This window comes from Hemicordylus capensis, chromosome 1 (genome assembly GCF_027244095.1).
Source record: "Hemicordylus capensis ecotype Gifberg chromosome 1, rHemCap1.1.pri, whole genome shotgun sequence".
NCBI lineage: Eukaryota > Metazoa > Chordata > Lepidosauria > Squamata > Cordylidae > Hemicordylus > Hemicordylus capensis.
The window spans coordinates 441818248-441842100 of record NC_069657.1 but is presented as its reverse complement, the minus strand read 5'-3'; the positions used below and the strand labels follow the sequence as shown (position 1 = coordinate 441842100).

At 45.4% G+C, this 23853-nt stretch overlaps 1 protein-coding gene across 5 annotated transcripts in view; it reads right to left on the bottom strand.

The window, feature by feature from the left end:
• Positions 1-23853, bottom strand: part of ACYP2 (acylphosphatase 2) — a 131343-nt gene that overhangs the window by 73096 nt on the left and 34394 nt on the right. Inside the window, exons 1-3 of one of the 5 annotated variants that reach the window (XM_053245794.1) lie at positions 22919-23163; positions 15609-15625; positions 8802-8911 (exon numbers count right to left, since the gene is read on the bottom strand). In XM_053245794.1, the coding sequence (XP_053101769.1) occupies positions 8802-8911; positions 15609-15625; positions 22919-22970 (179 nt within the window). In that variant the 5' untranslated portion in view covers positions 22971-23163. Of the gene's footprint in view, positions 1-8801; positions 8912-14360; positions 15626-22592; positions 22707-22918; positions 23164-23853 lie in introns of those variants that run through there. The other 4 variants (XM_053245802.1, XM_053245764.1, XM_053245775.1 and 1 more) reach the window with 4 other exon arrangements.

The window sequence follows — 23853 nt, the reverse complement described above, 5'->3', positions numbered from 1 at the left end:
AGACCCCCCCAATTTCTTGCATCTATGTACTCTCACAGCTATAAGAAATATTTAACAGAATGTCGTCTGCACTATGAGCCCCATCACCCTTTGAGATCATCTGGAGAAGCACGTCTGCAGTTGCTACCAGCTCATCTGGTGACCACTCAGGAATGGGCCTTCTCTGTTGCCCCCTGGAGACCAGTGTCCCCTCTAATGTGTCTTCCATGCACATGTGCATGGGCACACAAGTTTTTTGATGTCTGCTCAGCTAATTTTAGATCCCGCTCAGGTTGAATAAAGAAGGCCCCTTTCTGAATGCACATGTGCACTCACAGCCTTGATATTGCCACTTGTAACAAAACTCATTCCACACACACATTTTAAAAAATAGAGAGAACATTGCCTGAGACTTTGGAACGTGCTTCCTGCTGAAATAAGAACCTCCCCATCTCTGACAGCCACCTAATGGTGTAGCGGGGAAGTGACTTGCCTAGGGAGCAAGAGGCTGTTAGTTTGAATTCCTGCTGGTATGTTTCCCAGACTATGAGAAAGACCTATATCAGGCAGCAGTGATATAGGAAGGTGCTGAAAGGCATTATCTCATACTGCACGGGAGGAGGCAATGGGAAACCCCTCCTACCACGAAAACCACATGGCTGTGTGCTTGCCAGAAGTCGACACTGACTCAACGGCATGATCTTTCTTTCCTTTCCATCTCTGACAGCTTTTTAGAAGTCTTTAAATACCCAAGCTTTTAATTAGAATTGTGGTTTAAACTGTTTCAATGTCTTAATTCTTGTTTCAGTTTATTTTACATTGTTGTGAACCGCCCAGAAACACAAGTTTGGGGCAGTGTACAAATATATATAAACGAATGAATGAATGAATGAATGAATAAACGCTAGAAATTTGTGGGTGTTCTGGACCCTTATGAAGGGTTCTGCCTAGATTCCATAAAATGTCAAAAGGCTCATCAGATTAAATCCCTACAACAATATACTGTAGCCAGAACACCAAATAAATTACAGGCTAAATCACTGGTTATATAAAACATTTAGCGATCTTGGCAGAAAAGGACAGCATTTCTTCCAGAATAATTGCCTCTAATCAGCCTTACACAACAGACACTAGGACGTCTTTGATTTATTGTGTTTCGTTTCCACAGCATTACTCAGTGTTCTGTCTCCTTCCTTCCCAGCACTAGATTAACAAGCCTCCACCCTCTGCTATCATCTCTTTGATCTTGGCACATAGCCCATATTTGATGTTTTGGTCATTAGCCTCACTCTTGACCCTTTAACCTCACCAAATCATGCAATTTCAGCATAGCATTTTGTGTGTGTGAGTGTATGTACATATGTGTATGTATGCATGTATGTATGTATGTGTGTGTGTGTGTATACACACACAGACACACACAGACACATAGCATATATAAATATAGACTGAAAACAACTGCAGGGAGGTGAGGACAGAGGAGAGAAGCAACTGTATGAGCTTTCATAGGTTATGCAGTACATGCTGTTCTGAGCTCCTTGAAAGGCATTGGGGTCCAAGGTACAGCGGTGCCTGGGGTGAGAAGCCAAATGCTGCCTTAACTCATGAACCTGTTATAGGGTTTAGGATTAGGACCGTCTGTACGTCCACTACCCTGTGGCATCTATAGAGGTGCCCAGCCTGACCTGGCAAGAAACAGTGCTTGTCACTCAGGCAAGGAATACCCTTGGAAGTCAGTTAAGAAGGAAGCATGGCTAATGCATCCTGACCTCACATCCCAAATAAGACATACCACATGGCCATTCCAACCCATTTCTGAGACTCCCAAATAAGGTTGTCATGGCTTGTCTCCCTAGTCATCGTGCCTCTGCATTCCTCGCAAAGGTGTTAAAACTGATCAATTTCTCGAATCATTTCCATGTCCTGGATCTGCCTAAGGCCTGAAGCAGGGGCTTAACTCTAATAGGGCAAGGGGAGACAGTTGTCTGGAGGCCCACTGCCTTGGCCCCCCCCGAAGCAAGTCACATGACTGACTCCCCCAGCCACGTACCCGCCCAGGCTTCCTTCAGTTGTATTCATCCTCTGAAATTGATGTGAGCATTAAGAACAGAGCTACCAGAACAGCATGTCTTTCTCGAGTACCATTAAATGACTTGCGTCGTCCACTATTTACAAAACCTTTATATATATATATATATATATATATATATATATATATATATATATATAACTATGCTTTTTGTTACCACTATTCAGCCTCATTTAAGATTTCTTTACTTCATGAGCTGAGCTTTAGGTGGGGGGGGCATTTTAACATCTTGGCTCTGGGCCCACTCCAACCTTGCTACACCCCTGCCCTGAAGCCAACAAACCCCCAGACATTTAATTTCCTCAGCAAACCATCTCCCTATCTGACCATTCTGACATTGTTCCATTGCTACCGGGCAGGATTTTTTTTTTACAGACAACCATTAACCTGAACGACTCTAGAAAGTTCCTTCTCCACCTTATAATAATTGATAGCTAAGACTCCCATTTTTTGGAACCGATTTTGGAGGCTGTTAGCCCCTCTGCTTTTTGGCATCTCACCCAAGAACCTGGATTCTCACCCCTCAACACTGGACAGATAAATATAGGGAGCACACACCTTCCCTTCCTCCCGCTCCCCAGTGTCTTCCATTTTTGATCTCTTCCTCATCCTGGATGAGTGTGTGTGAAAGTGTAAGGTACCAACTAGCTAGGCTATGGGGTTTTTAGATCTTGTAGGGATAGGCTTGTGGGAGGAATAGGCCTCAATTAGAGTAACTGCTTGGAGACTGGGCTTCTCCAAATAAGGAAGAAAGCCCGGGATGATCAAATCCCTGTGGCCCAATCCAGAGTGAGGGGCAGGGTTTACTGGACAACAGCCTATTGAGAAGTAGGGGATGGGCTGTTACGAATTCAGTTCTCCTCTGGAGGCCTCTGAAGGAGGTCTGATCAGCAACTACTGTAGGAAAAAGGGAGACTAAGCCTGGATTTTGTATCCCCCACCCCCACCCCTTGGATCATTAGAGATCTATTTTCACCAGAAAAAGTGGAAAAGGGGATTTACTCCTTTCCAGGTGGGGAGGGCAATCAAACCCTCCCCAAAGCAAAAAGAGAGCACCCATAGGGACCCCAAACTAAAGATTCACCCAAAGACCACAGCCTCATAAGAAATGGTCCATTAAGAGAAATGGGCCACTCTGGTCGGTTATTTGGAAGAACCAAACGGTGGACCTAAATGGAGTATTGAAGAGGAAGACCAAGAGTCATCCTCCTACGGACCATTATCTCATGAGAGTGTGAGCTGCAGTCAGAAGGCTCTCCCTTAGGCTTTTATTGCCTGATTGGAGAATGAATTCCAGCCAATTTCCCCAGCCTGGGGTACCAATTCAGTGTCCCTTTCGATTCGGGTGGCCTCTGCCACATTCCCTCTCCTTTCCGCCTCTAGCTGTTCAATCCTCTCAGTCCAGTATGGACCTTCAGTACACCGTCTGTGGCCTCTCAGCAATACGAGCAATACCACGGTCACCTTAGGTTTCACTGCCTCATTCCAAGCAACCTCCCTTCATAGGCATAACCTTGCCCCAGTGTTTGCTCCATAGATGGAGGAGAGCCAAGCCACAGCCCCCCATCCAGAGAACAAAGCTGTTCCACACAGGGATGCAACTATAATAGGGCAAGGGGAGACAGTTGTCTGGGGGCCCTCTGCCTTGGGGGCCCCCCAGAGGCAAGTCACATGATTGACTCCCCCAGCCACGCACCCGCCCAGGCTTCCTTCAGTTGTATTCATCCTCCTGACGTGAGTGTTAAGACCTGGAGCTACCAGAACAGCAGGTCTTTCTCTAGTACCACTGAATGACTTGCATCGTCCACAAATTTACAAAACCTTAAAAAAAATAATTTAGAATGATGTTCTATTGTGGCACATAGGATATATCTATATAAAGATTTCCTTACTTCATGAGCTGAGCTTCCGTGAGGAGGGCCCATTTTAAAATCTTGTCTCTGGGCCCACTCCAACCTTGCTACGCCCCTGGTTCCGACCCAAACATTCCTAGCTCTGTTATCCAAAGATGTTCGGGGGGTTTTTCTGTTCACTCTGCTCCCTTCTCTGGTCCTTCTAATTGACTCACTTCCACTATCCGAACTCATTTGGGCCTCACTGTCTATTTCCACCACTCTCCTTTCTAGACCTCCAAACCAACTCTTAAGTTATTTTGTCTACCTGAACCTGTTTGGATTTCTCCTCCTCCCTACCTCTGCTTATTTCCATGGATCTTCACCAACTCAATCTCCCTTCTTTACCTGACCTCTTTTGGGTCTGACCTTTCCTTTCCTCCTCTTCTTCTCTGGATCTATGGATCCTACTCCTCTAAACTTGTTTGGGTCCCTTTCCCTCCTTGACTCACTCCTCCTATGGATCTGCTCCTACCCTTTTACCCAATATCACTCTGTCTATCTTTTTCTCTCCCTGACAACTCTCCATCCCCTTTCCAACCCTCGTTCCCCCATTCCGCCTCAGTATAGTATAGGGGTTCCCAACCTGGATTCCTCCAGATGTTGCTGAACTACAACTCCCATCATCCCCAGCTTGTAGCTGGGGATGCTGGGAGTTGATGTTCAGCAGCATCTGGAGGACCCCAGGTTGGGAACCACCCGTATAGTATATATACATATAGTCAAGTAATCAGTCTAGACAGAAGTTACTGTAAGTTTTAGCACCCAGACACCTGAACTATCTTGTGTGTTCTGTGTAGCATGGGAATACCCATGTTTTCAAACAGAGTCAAGCCTCTACTTTGTATTCAGTTATATATATTGAATATAAATTATATATTTTTAAGCCTGCGCTTGTGATTTTCTTGGGAAACTGCCTGCTTTATAGCCAGGCCTTGAGGGTCCCAAAAGAGGATGATCAGCACCCTTCATAACAAACCTGGTGGGGGGCAATTCCCTTCCAAAGCCAACCTTTGCAAGCTTTGAAAGTGGCATGGAGGAAGTTTGCCAGCAGCCTTCTCTCCTCATGTTTCTTGCAAGCTTTCAAGGAGTATGAGGGGAGGTGCTCTTTGCAAAGCTTGCAAGGGTCAGACTGGTTGTGAAGAGCTGCTCCGATTACAGCAGCAAGGGGCATCCCACTGCCCTATTAGGGGCCCATAATCTGCTGCCTGAGGCAACTGCCTTACCTTGCCTAATGGAAAGGTCGCCCATTGAGAGGGCAGGGTCAAAATGTTATGTAAGGGCCATGGGAAGCTGCATGACCTGCCTCCCAGGAAGAAGAGGAAGCCAAGAGAAGGACCAGACTGACACTCAACAATTAACCAAGGAAGGAACAGCTGTTGGGACTGTCTGTTTTCTGCCCCATGCCAAAAAGAACTCTAACTTTCAGTTGCTCTAGGACTGCAGAAGCAAGGCTTAAGGCAGGGATTTTCAAACTTGGGTCCACCAGATGCTGGACTACAACTCCCATCATCCCCACCCACCCCGATGTTGGACTACAACTCCCATCATCCCCAACCCCCCCGATGTTGGACTACAATTGCCATCATCCCTAGCCACAATGGCCTTTGAGGGCCACACTCAAGAACCATTGGCCTAAGGGTGTCTGGGCATATATGGGTTTTTGTTTGTAATAATATAATATAATACCTGTTGTAAGCTGCCTTGAGAATCAGTCAATCAAAACATGCAGTTTTGATTGACATTGACAAAACATTTTTGTAAACTGCCAAGAGCCTTTGGAGTCACCGCAGCTTTGTGTAGTGGTTAGAGTGCTGGACTAGGACCGGGGAGACCCGATTTCAAATCCCCATTCAGCCATAAGACTTGCTGGTTGACTCTGGGCCAGTCACTTCTCTCTCAGCCTAACCTACTTCACAGGGTTGTTGTGAGGAGAAACTTAATTATGTACACCACTCTGGGCTCCTTGGAGGAAGAGCAGCATATAAATGTAAAAATAGATAGATAGATAGATAGATAGATAGATAGATAGATAGATAGTTTTCAATGCAATGTAAGTAAATAATCTCACAGAGCTCAAAACAAGAGCAAATTATGTAGAACTAGCTGGATCGGGTGCAGATCAACTGTGCCTCTAGTTTGCCGCTGTGCCCCCCCCGCCACCGTTTCCTTCCCCCACTGCTTCCCCACTGCCTGCCCGCCCGCCCGCCACCACTTCCCCCACCCACCCACCGCCATTCACCGCTGGTTTTTTTGCATGCCGACCGCCCGGCCAACTGGCTTACTGCCGCTGCTGCCATTTTCTTCCCTCCCGCCTGTCCTCATTGCTATCAGGCAGCTGCTTGAGAACTCTCACTAGAGTTGCCATGCATGGGATTAGCAACGAGTACCCCTAAGAGAAATATAGAGAGATAGATAGGTAGTATATATATACTATCTATCTATCTATCTATATTTATACTATCTCTTTATATAGATTTATTTTATAATTATTATATATATTTATACTATCTATATATTTATACTATCTATCTAGCTATATACACTGAATATAAATGATGCAAAACAATGTTGCAAATGTGTTCCCTTTTTATGATCAATGCAGGCTGCAGGATTTATGTTTTCCTAGCACACAATCTGGTTCTCCTAGAGTCCTCTATACAGGGGCAGAACTACAATAAGGCGGACAGGTCTGAAGAACCATCACCGTCCTGTCCAGAACCGCCTCAGCCTGCCAAGGGCCACCTCGCTCACCTCCGCCCACCTCCCCTCTCCCGCTGGCCAGCTCAGCAACTGCCCATGTCCTTCCTACACTACTGCCCTTCTAATAACATATGTTCCATGAATAGCCCTGTTTCTTGACCACGTTGGAGTGCATGACAAAATGTTGAGAACTAGCTTTTGATCTACAAATTGTTCTGTTGCAATGGTTCATTGTGTATTTATTGTGTAATTGTTTCATTTCATATAGTTATATCACATTTTTAATCTACATATCAAATTGGCTACCAAAATATGGTAAATGATAAAACTTTAAAATAATCAACATCACAAAATCAATACAAGTAGTAAAGACTTCAATGATAAACCAGTGAAATTATAAGCAATAGAAGAACAAAACTCAGTCAGTAAAACCCTCCATCTGGAATAAAAAGGATTTCACCTTCTGCTTAAAATGAGCAAAAGTGGGAGCCGACTGGGCAGAACTGGGGCATCACTACCAGAAAGGCCCTGCCTCTGATACCTACCAAATCTCTATTAATAGCAGGTTGGAGGACAGAGACTTTATAGCAGATCTTAAAGTCTGGGCTGACTGATATGAGATCTTTATTATTAGTAGTAATATTACTATTATTACTATTATGAGCAAAGAGGCACTTTTTAAAGCAGTGGCTCCTTTATATGTAGGAGTGGGAGACCAGTTGCCTCCATTCAGTCTAGCACAGCGTCCCTCCCAGTAGCTGTTATTGGTATCTCCTTTGGGTATGTGTACATGTGTTTTAAGATGGTGAGCCCTTTTGGGACAGGAGCAATTTTCTAATTCTTTTTGCTGTGTAACTTACTAAGAGAGTTGTTTGTTGAAAAGATGATAGATAGATAGATAGATAGATAGATAGATAGATAGATAATCATAATTATTGTAATACCCTATTGATGGTATCCTTATAGGCTTGTTCAAATTCTTTTTCAGAAAGGCAAGACATTAACACATATATTAGCTAAAAGCTTTCTCAGTAACCAATTCCAATTGATGTTGATTACTACCAGTCAATAGCATTCCACAACACATCAACACATCATCCTGGTTCCTAAATGTCTGGGCAGATTCCCAATACGTTACACCTGCAAAATATCCATGTATCTAAGACAGTGTGTTCTTGGCGTCAAAGTAGGCAGACAAGAATAATACATACATTTCTGTAGGAACAGCCTTGAACATTATGGAACCCATGCGTTCATAATGTCAATCATTCTGATCATTCTTGATCCTGCATTCCTGCTACCACTTCCTATAGATCAGGCATGGAACACAGACAGGTCCACACAGGAACACCTTTGTTTAGGACAACTTGGCTTATGGTCACATGTAGGTGCATAGACAGACCATATCCAGTTTTTAAGCCCAGCTTGTGAATAAGAGATCCATTGGTGCAGGCCCAAGTTATGATTAGCAAGCACTCCAAGCAGTAGAGATCTCAACAGGCTCCAAAACCTACCTTGAGGGAGATGTTTAGCCCGGGGAAGACCACAGTAGAATGCAGACCGGTCATGCATAAAGACTCTCCTGCTGTGCTTTAGAACGCCAGAAGCAACAGGGTGGCAAGGCAAGGGAATCCCAGATAGGAAGCCTTGAAGTTTCTTGGAAAACATAGCCTTTCCTAGCTTCCTAGGGACCTTTCATCCACAGCTCTTCCTCCTAAGGGGCTGGGCAGGCTTTAGGTAGTTCAAATGGGTTTGCGGTGTCCTGTTGCTGGTGTCCAAGCCTCTTCAGAGTCTGTGCTCTTCGCCCCAGCTAGGTGGGTGGCAACTGGACATGCTCAGAATTCACACATGCAATCGTTATTTGCCCTTGAGGAGGGAACCACTAGACGTTCTGTGGACTTAAAGGGCAAATTCTGTCTCTGACACATTTTCATTTCATCTCTTTTCTGTTCATTAAGACATCTAGAGAGCATGCTGTTTCATTCAAGCCTAGAAGAAAGTCTGTATGACCCCAGATAAGTGCTTTACATCTTCCCATGCAATCTGGCAAGGTCGCTCTTTGTTAATTTGCTAACGCAGTTTAACCAAACTTGGCAATTTAGTGAAGCCAGCACACATGGAGAAAAAAGTGTACTTACATCTCATTTACTTTATCTTCAGGACCCTGAACTTGGCCAGTTACCGTCCCTTGGCTGGAATTTCTAATCCAGCCAACTACTCCTGCTTTCCTAGCTTTTTCCTCTGCGTACTGGTTTAGGAGGAAAAACAAAAACAAGAAACACACAACATTTACTCTGTGCCTCAAATAGCTCCACCCCGAAGCTTCTATTTGATTTTTATGACTTTCTCCCTTGGGATCTACTTTTCTGCCAAATAGGGATGTGCATGAATCGAGGCCTATGCACTGGTTCAGCGATGCGGAGAGGGGAGTGGTGAACTGCAAGCGATGAGCACAATCTTTAAAAAAGAGAACAACAGTTCCTTACCTGCTCTCCACCGCCGCAAGCAGCTTCCTGCTGCGACAGCACTGCCCCCATGAACCTGTGCATGGTGCCCGCATGCATATGCCATATGCGCATTGCGGGCGCCAGTTGCATGGTCAGCATGGTGTTGCTAACCACGCAAATGGGAACTGCACATGTGCAGACACTATGTGCGTGCCGGCGCCACGTGCTGGTTCTTGGGGGCAACACCATTGCAGCAGGAAGCTGCATGCGGTGGAGGAAAGCAGGTAAGGACCTGCTCTCCTCTTTTTAAAAGATCCCACTCACCACTTCCCTCCCCACAGCGCCAAACTAGTGCATGGACCTTGGTTCGTGTGCATCCCTTCTGCCAAAGCACAAGAATGCACTAGGCTTGTTCTCACAATCATTAACAGGGTCGGATGAGCACCCCACCCCAGTTTTGGGAGCTGTGCACACTCCTGGTTTCTGGTCATGAGTTAAAGGCTAGATTGGAGGAAGGGAAAATGATCTTGTGAGAAGTGGGTGCAGGCTCCAATAGCATTTCCTCCTACCTTGGTAATATGTTGGGTAAAAGTGCTGGGTCAGACAATGCCCACAGGGTCACTTTCCCCTCCTCCAACCTAGCTTTTAACTCGCACACAATCAGAAATCAGAAGCATGCACAGCTCCCAAAACTGGGTAGGACACTTGTCCTACCCACTTAACGATCATGAGAACAGCCCTACTGGCTGCATTCAGACATACTGTCAAACCATGGTTTATTGTGATATGATGCACCTGTCCTCCAGCTCCTTCCTCCCCAGAAAAGGGGTGACTAGAACCTTCCATTGCTGGTTGAGGGACACTATAGATTGCCATTTTGTCCAAACTGGCAAATAAAGATCCAAATCATGTTTTGAGGGTAAACCAGAAACCGTAGTTTCTAATCTCCTCCCCTTACACGTGGGAAACCACTAAACCATAGTTTGCTGTTGCATCTGAATGCAGCCATTTGTCTCAGATTTTTCTGCCTGTTCTGGATCCAACAGTAAAAATAACCACTTTTTCAAGAGGGGGCGAGAATAATGTGTGTTTTCTCTGGCCAACCTGTGGCGTAAGGAAGCACCAGTGTTCCCTGCAAAGTGCTGGTGCTGCCTGGTAGCTGTGTTGCTTTCTGCAATTATGCAGCATGCACACCTGCAGCAGGCAATTTTAGCTGACCCCTCCCCCAACGCCCCTGGAAATGCTCCATGACCTCAAAGTGTGGTAGATTCTTTGCAATAGATCTTCACAGTTGTATCAGATGCTGAACTCAAAAACCACGTTTGGGAAGAGAAAAGCCCAGAGGCTTCTTGAATCACTATATGTGCTTCATTATGTTTAGTAACAATCCTTGAAGTAAAGCACTATTTCTTTGATGGAAAGAACGTGCAAGTATGCATCATTTCTAGTTGCAGAATCCAACATTTGATTAGTACAGAATTCTAGCATCCAATGGTGGGGGGGCAGTGGGTGGCGAATTCCACAAAGGCACACACTACTTATAATTTGACATGGCCAAATTAAATCACACTCCCAGAGTTTCAGTCCATACAGATGGGTCAGAAGTCTTGTAGAGAGAAAAGGAGCCAGAGTGCCAAAGTTTCAGGGGGTAAACTAATGTTCAGTGGTGGGGACCCAGAGTGTCAGAACAGAACCTGGAAGTCCAGGGTTCAAATTCCTTCTCAGCTGTGAATCTTCTTAGATACATAAGGACTAAGCTGCCATACACCAAGTCAGACCATTGGTCCATCTAGCTCAGTACTGTCTACCCAGAATGGCAGCGATTTCTCCAAGGTTGCAGGCAGGAATCTCTCTCAACCCTATCTTGGAGATGCCAGGGAGGGAACTTGGAACCTTCTGCATGTATGTGGCCTTCCCCAATTGGCCCCATACCCTGAAGGGAATATCTTACAGTGCTCACATGCATTCTCCCATTCAAATGCAAACCAGGGTGGACCCTGATTAGCTAAGGGAACAATTCATGCTTGCTACCACATCTTGGGCCTGTCACTATTTCGCAGCCTAGCCTACCTCCTGGAGTTGTCATAGGGATAAAAGGAAGGGGGGCCATGGATATCACCTGGAGCATTTTGGAGGAAAGACAGGAATCACAGTATTTAAAAAATAAAAATAGCAGGGAAAGGATCACACATTTTATTCTACCCCATCTCACTGCTAGAAGTACCCCCACCCCTCAGATGTTTTCCGATGTAGAATGGTCCTTCAGACTAATGCTATAGCAGCCTAAGTAACCACAGTATATCGTTTGGCTCTCCATTACAGACATCGCTGGATGTAGACAAGTGTATTAAATTCTGTCTCTGACCTGACCTTTGTGGGAACTAGTTAGGGACATCCCACATGTAGGGATTGCGCCAATACATTCTTAGGCTGGTTCTCACGACCGACAGCTGGGTGGGAGCAGCATCCAGCCAGGCTCCAAGCCCAGTGCGTGCTCTTGAGAAAAGGTCATGCAGTGTCAAAGAACAGTTGCCAGAAATCAAGGTAGGAGGAAGGGAAGTGATCATAGAAACTTAGGAAGCTGCCATATACCGAGTCAGATCATTGGTCCATCTGACTCAGTATTGTCTACACGGACTGGCAGCGGCTTCTCCAAGGTTGCAGGCAGGAGTCTCTCCCAGCCCTAGCTTGGAGATGCCAGGGAAGGAACTTGAAACCTTCTGCTCTTCCCAGAGTGGCTCCATCCCCTGAGGGGAATATCTTACAGTGCTCACACATCAAGTCTCCCATTCATATGCAACCAGGGTGGACCCTGCTTAGCTAAGAGGACAAGTCATGCTTGCTGCCACAAGACCAGCTCTCCTCATTTCTCCATCATCTGCTAGCTGCAATCTGAGGACAGCAGCAACAGCCAACACACATCATAAACCCAGCATTGTACCAAGGATGGAGGAAAAGTACACCCCTCGCTTCCCTACCCAGACTGCAGCTAGCACACAATCACTTTCCCCTCCTCCTTCTCTGGAGCATGCATGGGGCTTGGAGCCTGGATGGATACTCTTCCTGCCCAGCTGTCGGTGATGAGAACCAGTCCCTTTTGCTTACCAATGGTCCTTCCTGGGTTGAGAAATCACTGGGAGCAGCAAACTGTGACATACCCACCCATAGGAACATAGGAAGCTGCCATATACTGAGTCAGACCATTGGTCCATCTAGCTCAGTATTGTCTACCCAGACTGTCAGCGGCTTCTCCAAGGTTACAGGCAGGAGTCTCTCTCAGCCCTATCTTGGAGATGCCAGGGAGGGAACTTGGAACCTTCTGCATGCAAGCATGCAGATGCTCCTCTCAGAGCGGCCCCAATATCTTACAGTGCTCACACATAGTCTCCCATCCAAATGCAAACCAGGGTACAACCTGCTTAGCAAAGGGGGGAAATTCATGCTTGCTACCACAAGACCAGCTCTCCTCCCAAACACATACCCTGTAGCTATAGCTGGAGAATCTGAATATCCCTATAAGCCAACAAGATCATCGGCAGAGTTTTTCATTCTTATCTAGATCTATTTCTCATCTTCCTTCTTTCTCCAGTAAGCAAAAGTTGGTTCGGCTGTGGACCATCTGATTTGTTTTTTCAACTACATTCATACAGCCAACTTTCTTCCATCATGGAGCTTAAGGCATAAAGAGGGTTTCAGTGCCATCCGTACCCAGACCTGTGTAGCTTCAGCAAAGTTGCTGCATAGAGTGCCTTCAGCACATGCCCCAAGATCTATGGAAGTTGTAGTGTGAGGGGGAAATAGAAATATCTATTTAGGGGAAAATAGAAATATCTCTTTTTAGTACCCTTTACCGATCTAGTCACTTTGTTTTTTCAGGAGCATAAAAATTAATTATGTATAACCTGCTTTGCTCATAACATTGATTTATGTTTAGTATACATTTAGAAGTATAGTTTATTCAGAAGATAAGTACAAATGTAATTTAATTTACATTTAAATATTATTTAATTTTTGTTATAAATGGACTACAATCTGCTTAACTCCAAGGACCACCATCTGCTAACTCTTTGACTGTTTATGAGAAGCATGCAAAATGTTAATGCTGAAAACAGAAGAAACTAGCTTGCATACCGAGCAGCACTCCACCAATCCAAAAGTGGGGTGCATATGTTCATTCTGTACATCCCCAAACCACAGCCTCACTTCTAACAAGCTTGCAGAGGCCCCTCCCCCACTACTAATGACTGCATGAGCCTCTCCTTATTCCCAATGGCAGGCTTGTCGCTGAAATGATGACACAATTCTTAGGAGCCACTGAGGCTCTGTGGGCTTGATAGAAGTGAGGACATCGTTTGGGGATGCACAGAAGGAGCGTACATGCCCAGTTCTTGAATCATTGGGATGGTGCTGCTATCCAGTGTAGACAAAACTGAACTAGGTAGACCAATGCTCTCAGTATAAATAATTAACATTATTAACGTTTGAGTGGGGGTGTGTGGGTGGGGGAACATACTCACTAACGACTGGTTTGGCTACAAATAAGCAGCAGATGCCTAAGACAGGAAAACTAACCTGGAAAAGTGACCTCTTGCACATGGCTCACAGTGGAACTGAGGCAGTCAAGAACAAATATTTAGAGGACGGAATACACAGTGAGATGGTTCAGATTCAACACCAAATCATAATTTGTAGTGATGTCTGAACCAATACCCTCTGACTAATCGTGGTATATGAACGGCTTTCAAACCAGGAGCTAAAAACACGGCTTGAAGTTGCTTTTCAAAACAAAATTAGAGCAAACTGTGATTCAGTGTTTCCCCCCAAAACAAACAACAACAACAACAAACACCTGACTGAACCTGATATGGGACACTGCTCTGCCTCCAGAGACTGTGATTTAGAATAGCATCAAGATCCTCAGGGAGGACAGAGGAAGAGGGAGATTGCATAAACCTGTATGTCTGAAATACAAAGAATGGTTCGGAGTCTAAGTGGCAGTAAATGCAAGCATAGGTTTGATGTTAGGCCAAGATCAATCCAGTGGCTCTGTAAGGCTTGGAGGACATAAAACAATTCTCTGTTGCCTGCAGGGGTTGGAAGAACTTTGTATTTTAACAGGAAAATGGTTCTGTCCTGTGTGTTTAGAGCAGAACCTGATTTTATGAACTAATTGAGGATAGACGAGTTCATAAAATAAAGTTCAGGAAACAGATTATAATAGGTACGGTGTTTTCAGTCAAAGAGAGAAAATAAAATGCTTATGTTGATTTATTTTTCAGTGGTACAGTACATAATCAACATCAACAGCTATGTGTCAAATGAGTGGATTGTGTTGGGAATTAAGTCGTTTAGTCTTTTATGGCTGCCAAAAGTCCTGGGCTAATTTTTTTTACTTGAGAGAACTGGCTATCTTCTTTGCTGCCAAATCTCTTAGGCTTTTCAAAAACAGGAGTTGCACGACGTCACTTTCTTCTTGATCTTCCAGCCACTGCAGAGCAATTTCTAACGCATTGTAGGCTTCTGAATGGGAGGGGCCAGGAACGACGACGGTGTTGTAAATGCTCTCGGCATCAGAGTCCTCCTCCTCCTCTGTTTTGAAATCCGTGAACTCCTGCTTGAGGCACTGAGCAGCTGACCGGTCGGCAGACAGTTTGTCATGATGGACGCCAAGGTGGTGAATCCCATGGCGAGATTTGAATCGTGCCAACCAGCCTGAGCTAGCCTTGAAGTCAGGATTACCGTTCAATTTCCTGTTCATTTCTAAGGCTTTTTCACACAGAAGCGGGCCCGAGACTGGCTCGCCGAGACTTCTCATGTGGGAAAACCAAGCATAGAGAGCATCTTCTAACGTTGAGTTCTTTGCGCATTTCATCGTTTTCCGCTTCTTCTTGCCATTTTCGCTGCCCATTGTCGAGACAAAATGGAGGAGGGTGTCTTTGTTTTTCTTCAGTTGAGAAATGGTGGACTTCCCTATTCCAAACTCCTCTGCCAACACAGTTGCTGTTTCGCCTTTCTCGAGCCTCTCAACAATCTCTATTTTGCTTTGGAAAGTGAGTACAGTTCGCTTGCGTTTCTTGGTCATCGTGAAAAACGGTGTGTTGCTCATACGTAATCTTTCCATGCCGTACGCTCTTGAGTATGGACCTCAGTAAGATCAGTAGGCTCAAACCTTAAGCCTTTGCACCATGTGCAAGTTCATATACGCGTACCTAAGTGTGGTTTCCCCCCCGCCCGCCCCGTCTGGCCAGATAAGATGGCTCAGAGATTTGGTTATTCATATAACTAGTGTTCATAAAATCAGGGTTCTACTGCATTGTTAAAAGGCTCTCCATTAAAAACACATACACCCCACACACAATACTTAACTGTCCAGATTACAACTGAAACCTTGGCACCAGAGGCTCTTGGAGGTCTCTGCAAAGGTCACATGCCTTGCTTTTATTTTCAAAAATATTATAGAGTAGTGATGTAAAGGTGATGTACTTCATGCTGCCTTACCATTCTGAAACACACACCTAGGAAAGAATAAAAAGAAAATTGAATTAATAAGTAGTATTTGTTCAAATTAGTTCAGTAACATATTGCACATTTTCAGGAAACATGAGGCATAAGTGATGTAAGCTTTGCCATGCAGTTTTATTATCATAGTTAAGGCAGTGGGCAACTTTACCAAGAACTATAGCTCTGTCCAGGTGTTGTAAAAACGGGGATGCTGTACTTGTGAATAGCATCCCCAAGAGTGCCCTTGGAAGTCCCACCCAAGCACTGCTGTGCTCAGAAGCTCTGCCCCTGCTGAATTTACTTAAGATGATTTTGTGTCTCTTGTTGACCCAGCAACTAAGAATGGATTTCTCGTTATAATACCTGCCTTTCCTGATGCATAAATTCTGTTTTTGTATTTATTTATTTATAAATAATAATAAATAATAAATAATAATATTAAATAATAAATAAATAAATAATATTTCTATACCGCCCAAAACTTGTGTCTCTGGGCGGTTTACAATTAAAATCATTTAAAACATCAAATCAATAAACAATTAAAATCACTGAAAACATTTAAAACATTTAAAACCCAATATTAAAAATATAAATCTAATTAAAACCTGGGTGAATAAACGTGTCTTCAGTGCCCTTTTTAAAGTTGCCAGAGATGGGGAGGCTCTTATTTCAACAGGGAGCGCATTCCAAAGTCCAGGGGCAGCAACGGAGAAGGCCCGTTCCTGAGTAGCCACCAGACAGGTTGGCGGCAGCCGCAGGCGAATCTCTCCAGATGGTCTCAGCAGGCAGTGGTGCTCATGGTGAAGAAGACATTCTCTTAAATACCCAGGGCCTAAGCTGTTTAGGGCTTTATAGGTAATGACCAGCACCTTGTATTTTGCCCGGAAACATATCGGTAGCCAGTGTAGTTCCTTCAACACAGGAGTAATATGGTCTCTTCTAGATCAGGGTTTCTCAACGTGTGGGTCCCCAGATGTGATTGGACTTCAGCTCCCATAATCCCCAGCCCCAGTGGCCTTTGGTAGGAATTATGGGAGTTGAAGTCCAATTACATCTGGGGACCCACACATTGAGAATCCCTGTTCTAGATGACCCAAAAGGTCATCCAAAAGGATCAACAGAGTCACACACCCTTTGTCAATTCCCAATTGGAGATAATCCATCAGGCCGACGAAGGCAGTCTCCACCCCATAGGATGCCCAAAAGCAAGTTTGAAATGGGTATAGATAATCAGTTTCCTCCAAGACCACCTGGTGCTAGAAACATAAGAACAGCCCTGCTGGATCGGGCCCAAGGCCCATCTAGTCCAGCATCCTGTTTCACACAGTGGCCCACCAGATGCTGCCGGAAGCTACAGGCAGGAGTTGAGGGCATGCCCTCTCTCCTGCTGTTACTCCCCTGCAACTGGTACTCAGAGGCATCCTGCCTTAGAGGCTGGAGGTGGCCCTCTGACTAGTAGCTATTGATAGACCTCTCCTACATGAAGCCATGGGCCACCACTTTCTCATATGATATGGAGGATGTGAGGCATGTCTCGGAGAGAGTTTGTAGCAGAGCAGGTATTAGAACCTGGATTCCTCCAGCTCAGATTAACACTAACCTCCAGCTCAGATTAACACTTTAAACAGCAGCTGGTAGGAAAAGCCCCCTGCTATTCAGGGGAAACAAAGTCCTTTTGAGCAACTGTATGTATCACCTGGGTTGTTCTGACTTCTAAGGCAGCCCAAATGCTGCAGAGAATGATAGCTATCCTAAAGGAAAGGTTGTGCTGTTGAGTTGGTGTCAACTCTTGGCAACCACAGAGTCCTGTGGTTTTCTTGGTAGAATTCAGGAGTGGTTTACCATTGCCTTCTCCCGCACAGTATGAGATGCTGCCTTTCAACACCTTTCTATATTGCTGCTGCCTGATTTATTGCTGCTGCCTGATTCCCATATTCTGGGAAACACACCAGTGGGGATTGGAACCTCCTGCTTTCTAGGCAGGTTGCTTCTCTGCATCTATTACCTGCAGAAGCTTTTTATAGGGGAAAATTTGAGTCAACCCCCTATTTAGCAGAGGAACCCAATTTAATGAGCTCAGAGAGCAGATCTGGAGACAATTGCTTAAGGGCTAAAACAAGTAAAGTTTTATTCTAAGGAGTTACAAACTTAGATAGCTGCCAAAACTCAAGAGACACTGTCAGCACAACCCAGTCAAATTCAAGGACTTCTTGGTTCCATTGTTTTCAGAGTGGTAGGATTAAACATTTAACTTCCTGTTGAAAGCTATTTAAAAGTGCTAAATTCTGAGCTCCTGTGGGCTAAGGCTGCAATCATAAAGATGTTTACTACGAAGCAAGTTCTACTAAATGTGACAGGAGTTAGTTCTGACTAAATATGCCCAGGATCAGGTTTTCAGCTTAATTCTCATCACCACACTAGCAAAGTTATGTAAGTAAATCTCCTGGAGAATCAGGCGCTGGTGGTGGCTGGGAGTGCCTTTGCATAGGTTCAGCTGGTGTTTCAGCTGCACACCCTTCTTCAAAAAAAGGTGGATCTGCCCTCATGATCCATGCCTTAGTCACATAATATTTGGATTATTGCAGTTTGCTCTATATGGGGCTGCTCTTGAAAACAATTAGGAAACTATAGATAGTGCAGAATGCAGCAGCCAGATTAGTAGCTAAGGCCACTTGCAATGCACACATTACACCAGTCTTGAAGATCTGGCTGCTGATCTGTTTCTGGGTGCAAATCAAGGTGCCGGTTGCTATCTTTATAGCCCTGATACCTTAAGAAATGTGGATGAATCTATCCACCTGCCAAGAAGGCTCTTTGTTCATTTGCTGAGCACACAGAACAGGGCTTTCCTGGTGATTGCCTCTAGGTTATGGAACTCATTGAAGCTATTCTCAAACCAGGAGAAATTTCACAACCAGGAGAAATTGGGCTAATGGAGCCTAGCCCAATTTCTCCTGGCCGTCTGCTGCCACAGGAGCCGCGTGGCTCCCAGTAGCAAACTACCAAAAGTAGGAGAGGAGAGCTGGCTTTGTGGTAGCAAGCATGACTTGTCCCCTTAGCTAAGCAGGGTCTGCCCAGGTTGCATCTGAATGGGAGACTAGAAGTGAGAGCACTGTAAGATATTCCCCTTAGGGGATGGAGCCACTCTGGGAAGAGCATGTAGGCTCCAAGTTCCCTCCCTGGCATCTCCAAGATAGGGCTGAGAGAGCTTGCTGCCTGCAACCTTGGAGAAGCCGCTGCCAGTCTGTGTAGACAATACTGAGCTAGACAGACCAATGGTCTGACTCAGTATATGGCAGCTTCCTGTGTTCCTATGTACCCCTCCCCTTAAATGAGGTTAGCAGAGCGAGCATTCCACTAACCCTGTTTAGTTGATCGTGTGCTGGCATGGCATGGCAACACACGAAGAGACCCCCGCCAGGAGGCTAAAACAAGCCTCCCGGCCCAGGAGTCTCTCCAGAATGCCCCGCACACTCACACGGGGCATCCTGGAACTTCCAGGGGCCACACGGCCCCCAATCCCCACAGTCTCTGCTGGCTCTGTGACGGAGCCGGCAGTCATGTGGGCAGCCAATCCGGCTGCCCAGGGCTCCGCCAATCCGGCTGCCCAGGGCTCCACTGCCAATCATCTGCAAGGAGAGCAGATTAAGTCCGCTCTCCTCGCAAACCTCACTGAGGCGCTTCACAGCAATCGTGTGAAGCACCTCACTGTCAATTGAGCTCTATACACTACTTCACTCCCAATTTTTTGGAGGCGTTTGAAGCCTGCCGTTTTTACTCAGGCCTCGGTTGATCTCTGGCTGCCATTTAGAGGTTTTGTAGCCATGTTTGTCTGATTTGTTGGCTGTTGTAGGCCCTGGGTCCTAGGAGGAAGGGTAAGGGTTCAGTTTCTTTCAACATTCTGTTATTTGCCATTCACATGTGAATGTACACTAATGGCAGAATTATTCGTGGAGTCTTCACACATATAAAACAAGTAATTTTTATAGCGTGCATCCACATGGCTCTATGGAGAAACACATAATCATATGCTCCTTCACTTGCTGTTTAAAATGGTACAGTCCACAGATCCCAGCAATTCTTACACGCAGCCTCACCTGGTCCAAGGGTCCATAGCCTGGGTTAGGCTGCAAGGAAGAACAGCCTCAAAGCCTAGGGCAGCCATCAAAAACCCACTTAGTAAGAAACAAGTCCCTTTAAATTCAATGAATTACTTATACAGAAATATAAACACTTAGGACTGCACTGCATGGATGTATTTATTTAAATATTTATGTATTGCCTTTCTACCAGATGCTAGCTGATAATAAAATAAAATAATAAATAGAATACTACTTTTTGGAAGTAATCAGCTGATCTGTTGAAGCATATTGCTATTTATGTTTTATGCAGCCTAAGCTTTTGTGGATTACAGCACATTTTACCAGATGCATGAAGCGTAAGCCTCAATAGGCAGGTATATACTCATGGGAACAGAGAGAAACACATTCAAAAACAGCAGAAACAAGTGCAGAAAGAACTGCAAGAGATCTAGCCTCATGATAAGCTTAAAAGCACACAAGGTAAGCAAGGTAACAATTCATAATTGGCGCTAAGAACACCTAACAGTTAATTAACTCTATAAGGTGATTACAAAACCTGTGATGGTGTTAAGCTTTGTTATAAATTCTAATTTTGCTGATTCACATGCTAGTCTACCTTTGAAATTATTCTGCTGAAGATCTGCTCCAGAGTGTTCTAGGAGATTCACATGCTCTCATACTGGATTCTAGAAGCTGCTATTTCTGATGGATTTCTGTCCATTTATTTTTTTTGTACAGAAATTGATCTGTTTGCCCTATTTAGAGGCAAGATGCCTCTAAATACCAGTTGCAGGGGAGAAAAAGCAGGGGAGAGTGAATGCCCTTAGTAGCGTTCCCTCTAACAGGGATTTCCAGATGTTGTTCACTAAAACTCTCGGTATCTCCAATGGCCTTTGGCTGGGGACTGTGGGAGTTGTAGTGAACAACATCTGGGAATCCCTGTTAGAGGGAACACTGGCCCTTAGCTCTTGCCTGTGCCCCACCCAAATGCATCTGCTGGGCCACTGGGAAACAAGATGATGTACTAGATAGGCCTTGGGCCTGATCTAGTAGGGCTGTTCTGATGTAGACAGCAAAAGGGCACTGCTGGCAAATAATAGCAGATATCATGTTGGAGGATGAGCAACTGAATGGGCCCCAATGGTGTAGCTGACATTACTGGGTCCTGTAACAGTGTTGTCCAAGTAGATATGGGGACAGAGTTGGCCTTGAGGGTTGCGGTGGGATCTGGTCCCTGTGTTTGTGCCCTGTTGTTGCTACAAGGAGCCTTTAGGGGGCTGCCAGTAAGCAAGGACAGGCCTATAGCCCAAGGTCTGTGTGAGGGAGGTGTCAATGTCCAGGATGGGCTGCAGGTAAGTGATGATACAAATGTAGCTTAGCACCACTAAGAGAGTATCACAACTTGTGGATTTTTGCAATGCATCTCTTGTATTCTTTTAAGCTGGACAGGAGACTAGACTTCTCTATCCCCATGTGCAAGTATATGTGTGTATGTATACACATGTGTGTATGTGTGCGCATGCATGCACACCTGCCTGAGGATTATGTGCCACACATCTGAAGTGGGCTCTAGTCTATGAAAGCTTATGCAGCAATATATGTGTTAGTCTTTAAAATGGCACAAGACACTATGTTGTTCTTGCTGCTACAGACTAACACAGCTAACCCCCTGGAAGTCATTTTACCCTGCATCTGATTTATTGTTTCATGGTTGCTTTGATTTCATTGCATACTTTGTTTCATTAGATACAAACTGTGGTGGTCGTGGTGTCATGCCTAGTACCTGAAAGTCTTCTAGTATGTTGGGCTTTGAAAGACTATTTGTTCTTTAAGGAATATCAAATGTTTACCAAAATCTATTTTAACTTCTGTGTTATTTAGTATAGTTACTGAATGCAATAGCTTGATTGCATGTGTAATACTGTTTTGATACTGATTAGGCATTAGTTTTTTTATGAGTCTTTAGTGGCCAACATCCTGGCTAAATTTACTCAAGGAAGTCCCACTAAAATTTAAAGGGCTGGTTATACATGCTGCTCTTGTCCTTTTAATTTCAATGGGACTTCCTCAAGTAAATTTAGTTAGGATGCCAGCCATTACATTTTGTTGTACTGATTTGTCATTTTGATAGGGTGCCATTGCTAGCACTTCGGGTCTCCTTCGGAAAACACAGTAACAAATATTAAAAGCAAATCAGCCAACCTACAGCAAAGTGTGAATGCACGGCAGGAACAATGATGTTCACTGTCCAGTCCTTAGCCAGGACAGCTGTGTGGCAGTACCAACTGCAGCTCAAGTGGACTTCCTGTCTCCCTCATTCCTTACCTCCACTTATTACAGTCTCTCCCTTCCTTCATCTAAAATTAATAACTGAAGATATTTATTATTCACTGAGCATCTAAAAGGCAGGCTGCGTACAATGGCTACGTATTCAGTCTAAGGCTGCTCAGAAGTGGGTGACATCACAACATGTTTGTTTGTTTTAAATTATTTAAATTAACACTGCTATTTAAATCAACACTGTAAGCTCCTTGGGGGTTTACAAGGGAGACACGGCTGTAGCTTGCTGGCACAGCATCTGCTTAGCTCGCAAAAAGTCCCAGCTCCAATCCCCTTGTGTCCCCTGATAGGGCTGGAAAACATCCCTGCTTGAAGCCCTGGAGAGCTGCTGCCAGTCAGCGTAAACAGCACTGGGCTGGAATCGTAGATGCAGGGAAACGGTCTTCCTGCTCTCTTTTACTGTAAAGCACGGTACTACACATTCATGGTACTTTTTCAATAATAATCCTTAAGCTTGAGAGAGAAAGCTCCTCTTGAAATAAGGAATATTACCGTAAATAAATAAATAAATATGCATATACAGTATTCAAGAAGAGGTCACCCTTCCTAAACCTTCTACCTAGCTGCACTCCTATGCGCGTGCACAACAGCACCCTGCGGTGACTTCCTTGCATCCGCGCACGCGCAAGACGCTCTCTCCTCCCGGTTTCCAGCCTCCCTTCGCCCAGAGCGGAGCGCTTTCGAGCATGCGTACCGGGGATCAGCTTTTCCCCCTTGCTTTCCCCGGCTACAAGCGCGCCCGCGCATGCGTAATCCTCATAGGCAGAGGCCAGCCTCACGCGTGCGCACTAAAGCCACGTTCGCCAAGCCTCTTCTCTCCTCTCCCCCGCCTCTTTCCTCGCCCCACAACTAAGGTTCGCCCCATTTTTCCGGCGCGCCGCTGACCTTGTACCCGGCCGAACACTTCATAATCCACCGATATGAGGATCTGGGACATGATGCGTGTAGGAAAAAGGAGCGACACGCCTCCGGCGAGAGAGGGCAGAGAGCAGGCGCCGCGCAGATCTGGAGCGGAGACTCAGCTGGCGGAGGCCGCGACGGAAAGTCACAAGGCTCAAGCTTCACGGGATAGCGACCGCCCACCAAGCTAATCCAGCGTGTACCACTAGGCTCCCTCTCTCTATGGAGGAGGAGGAGAGCAGCCCAAGGAGAGCGGGGGGGGGGGGGGCGCAGTCATTGCTTCTCCCCCGCCCCCCGAATTCCTTGTTAAGAGAAAAAGGCTCTTTAGCAAGGGGTGGTGGAGGAGAAACTTCCCCCCACCTCTGCATAGACTCGGACTCGGAGGTGGCACTGGCAAGCCTTCTGTTCCAGAAGGGGTAGCGGGTCACTTGCCCAAGCCTCTGTGTGCACTGGGGAGGAAGTCCTACCACTGTGTTCCGTGGGGCTGGCCGACTCCCAGGTCAGTGTGCATACCTACGGTTGCAACCGTGTGCAATCACTTGTCATTCATTGACAGTGTCGTTGAGCAGCGATATCGGAAGGTGCTGAAAGGCACCATCTCATAGACTGCGCGGGAGGAGGCGATGGCAGACCCCTCCTGTATTCTACCAAAGAAAGCCACAGGGCTCTCTGGGCGCCTGGAGTCAACATCGACTTGACGGCACACTTTGCTTTAATACAGTAAAATGAATTCAAATCCCAAACAGTTATTTGCTTATCGAAGTGATTCCTCTATTTCATTTTTAAAAAATGGACTAATGGAGGAAAACTTTGTTGCATTTGTAACCCATCCTTCCCTAAAGGCTTCAGACGCAAATTGCAGGTAAGCTTCCATCAAGAGCTGCCAACTTTTTTCTTCTTCTGGTGGGGCTCCTGCCAGC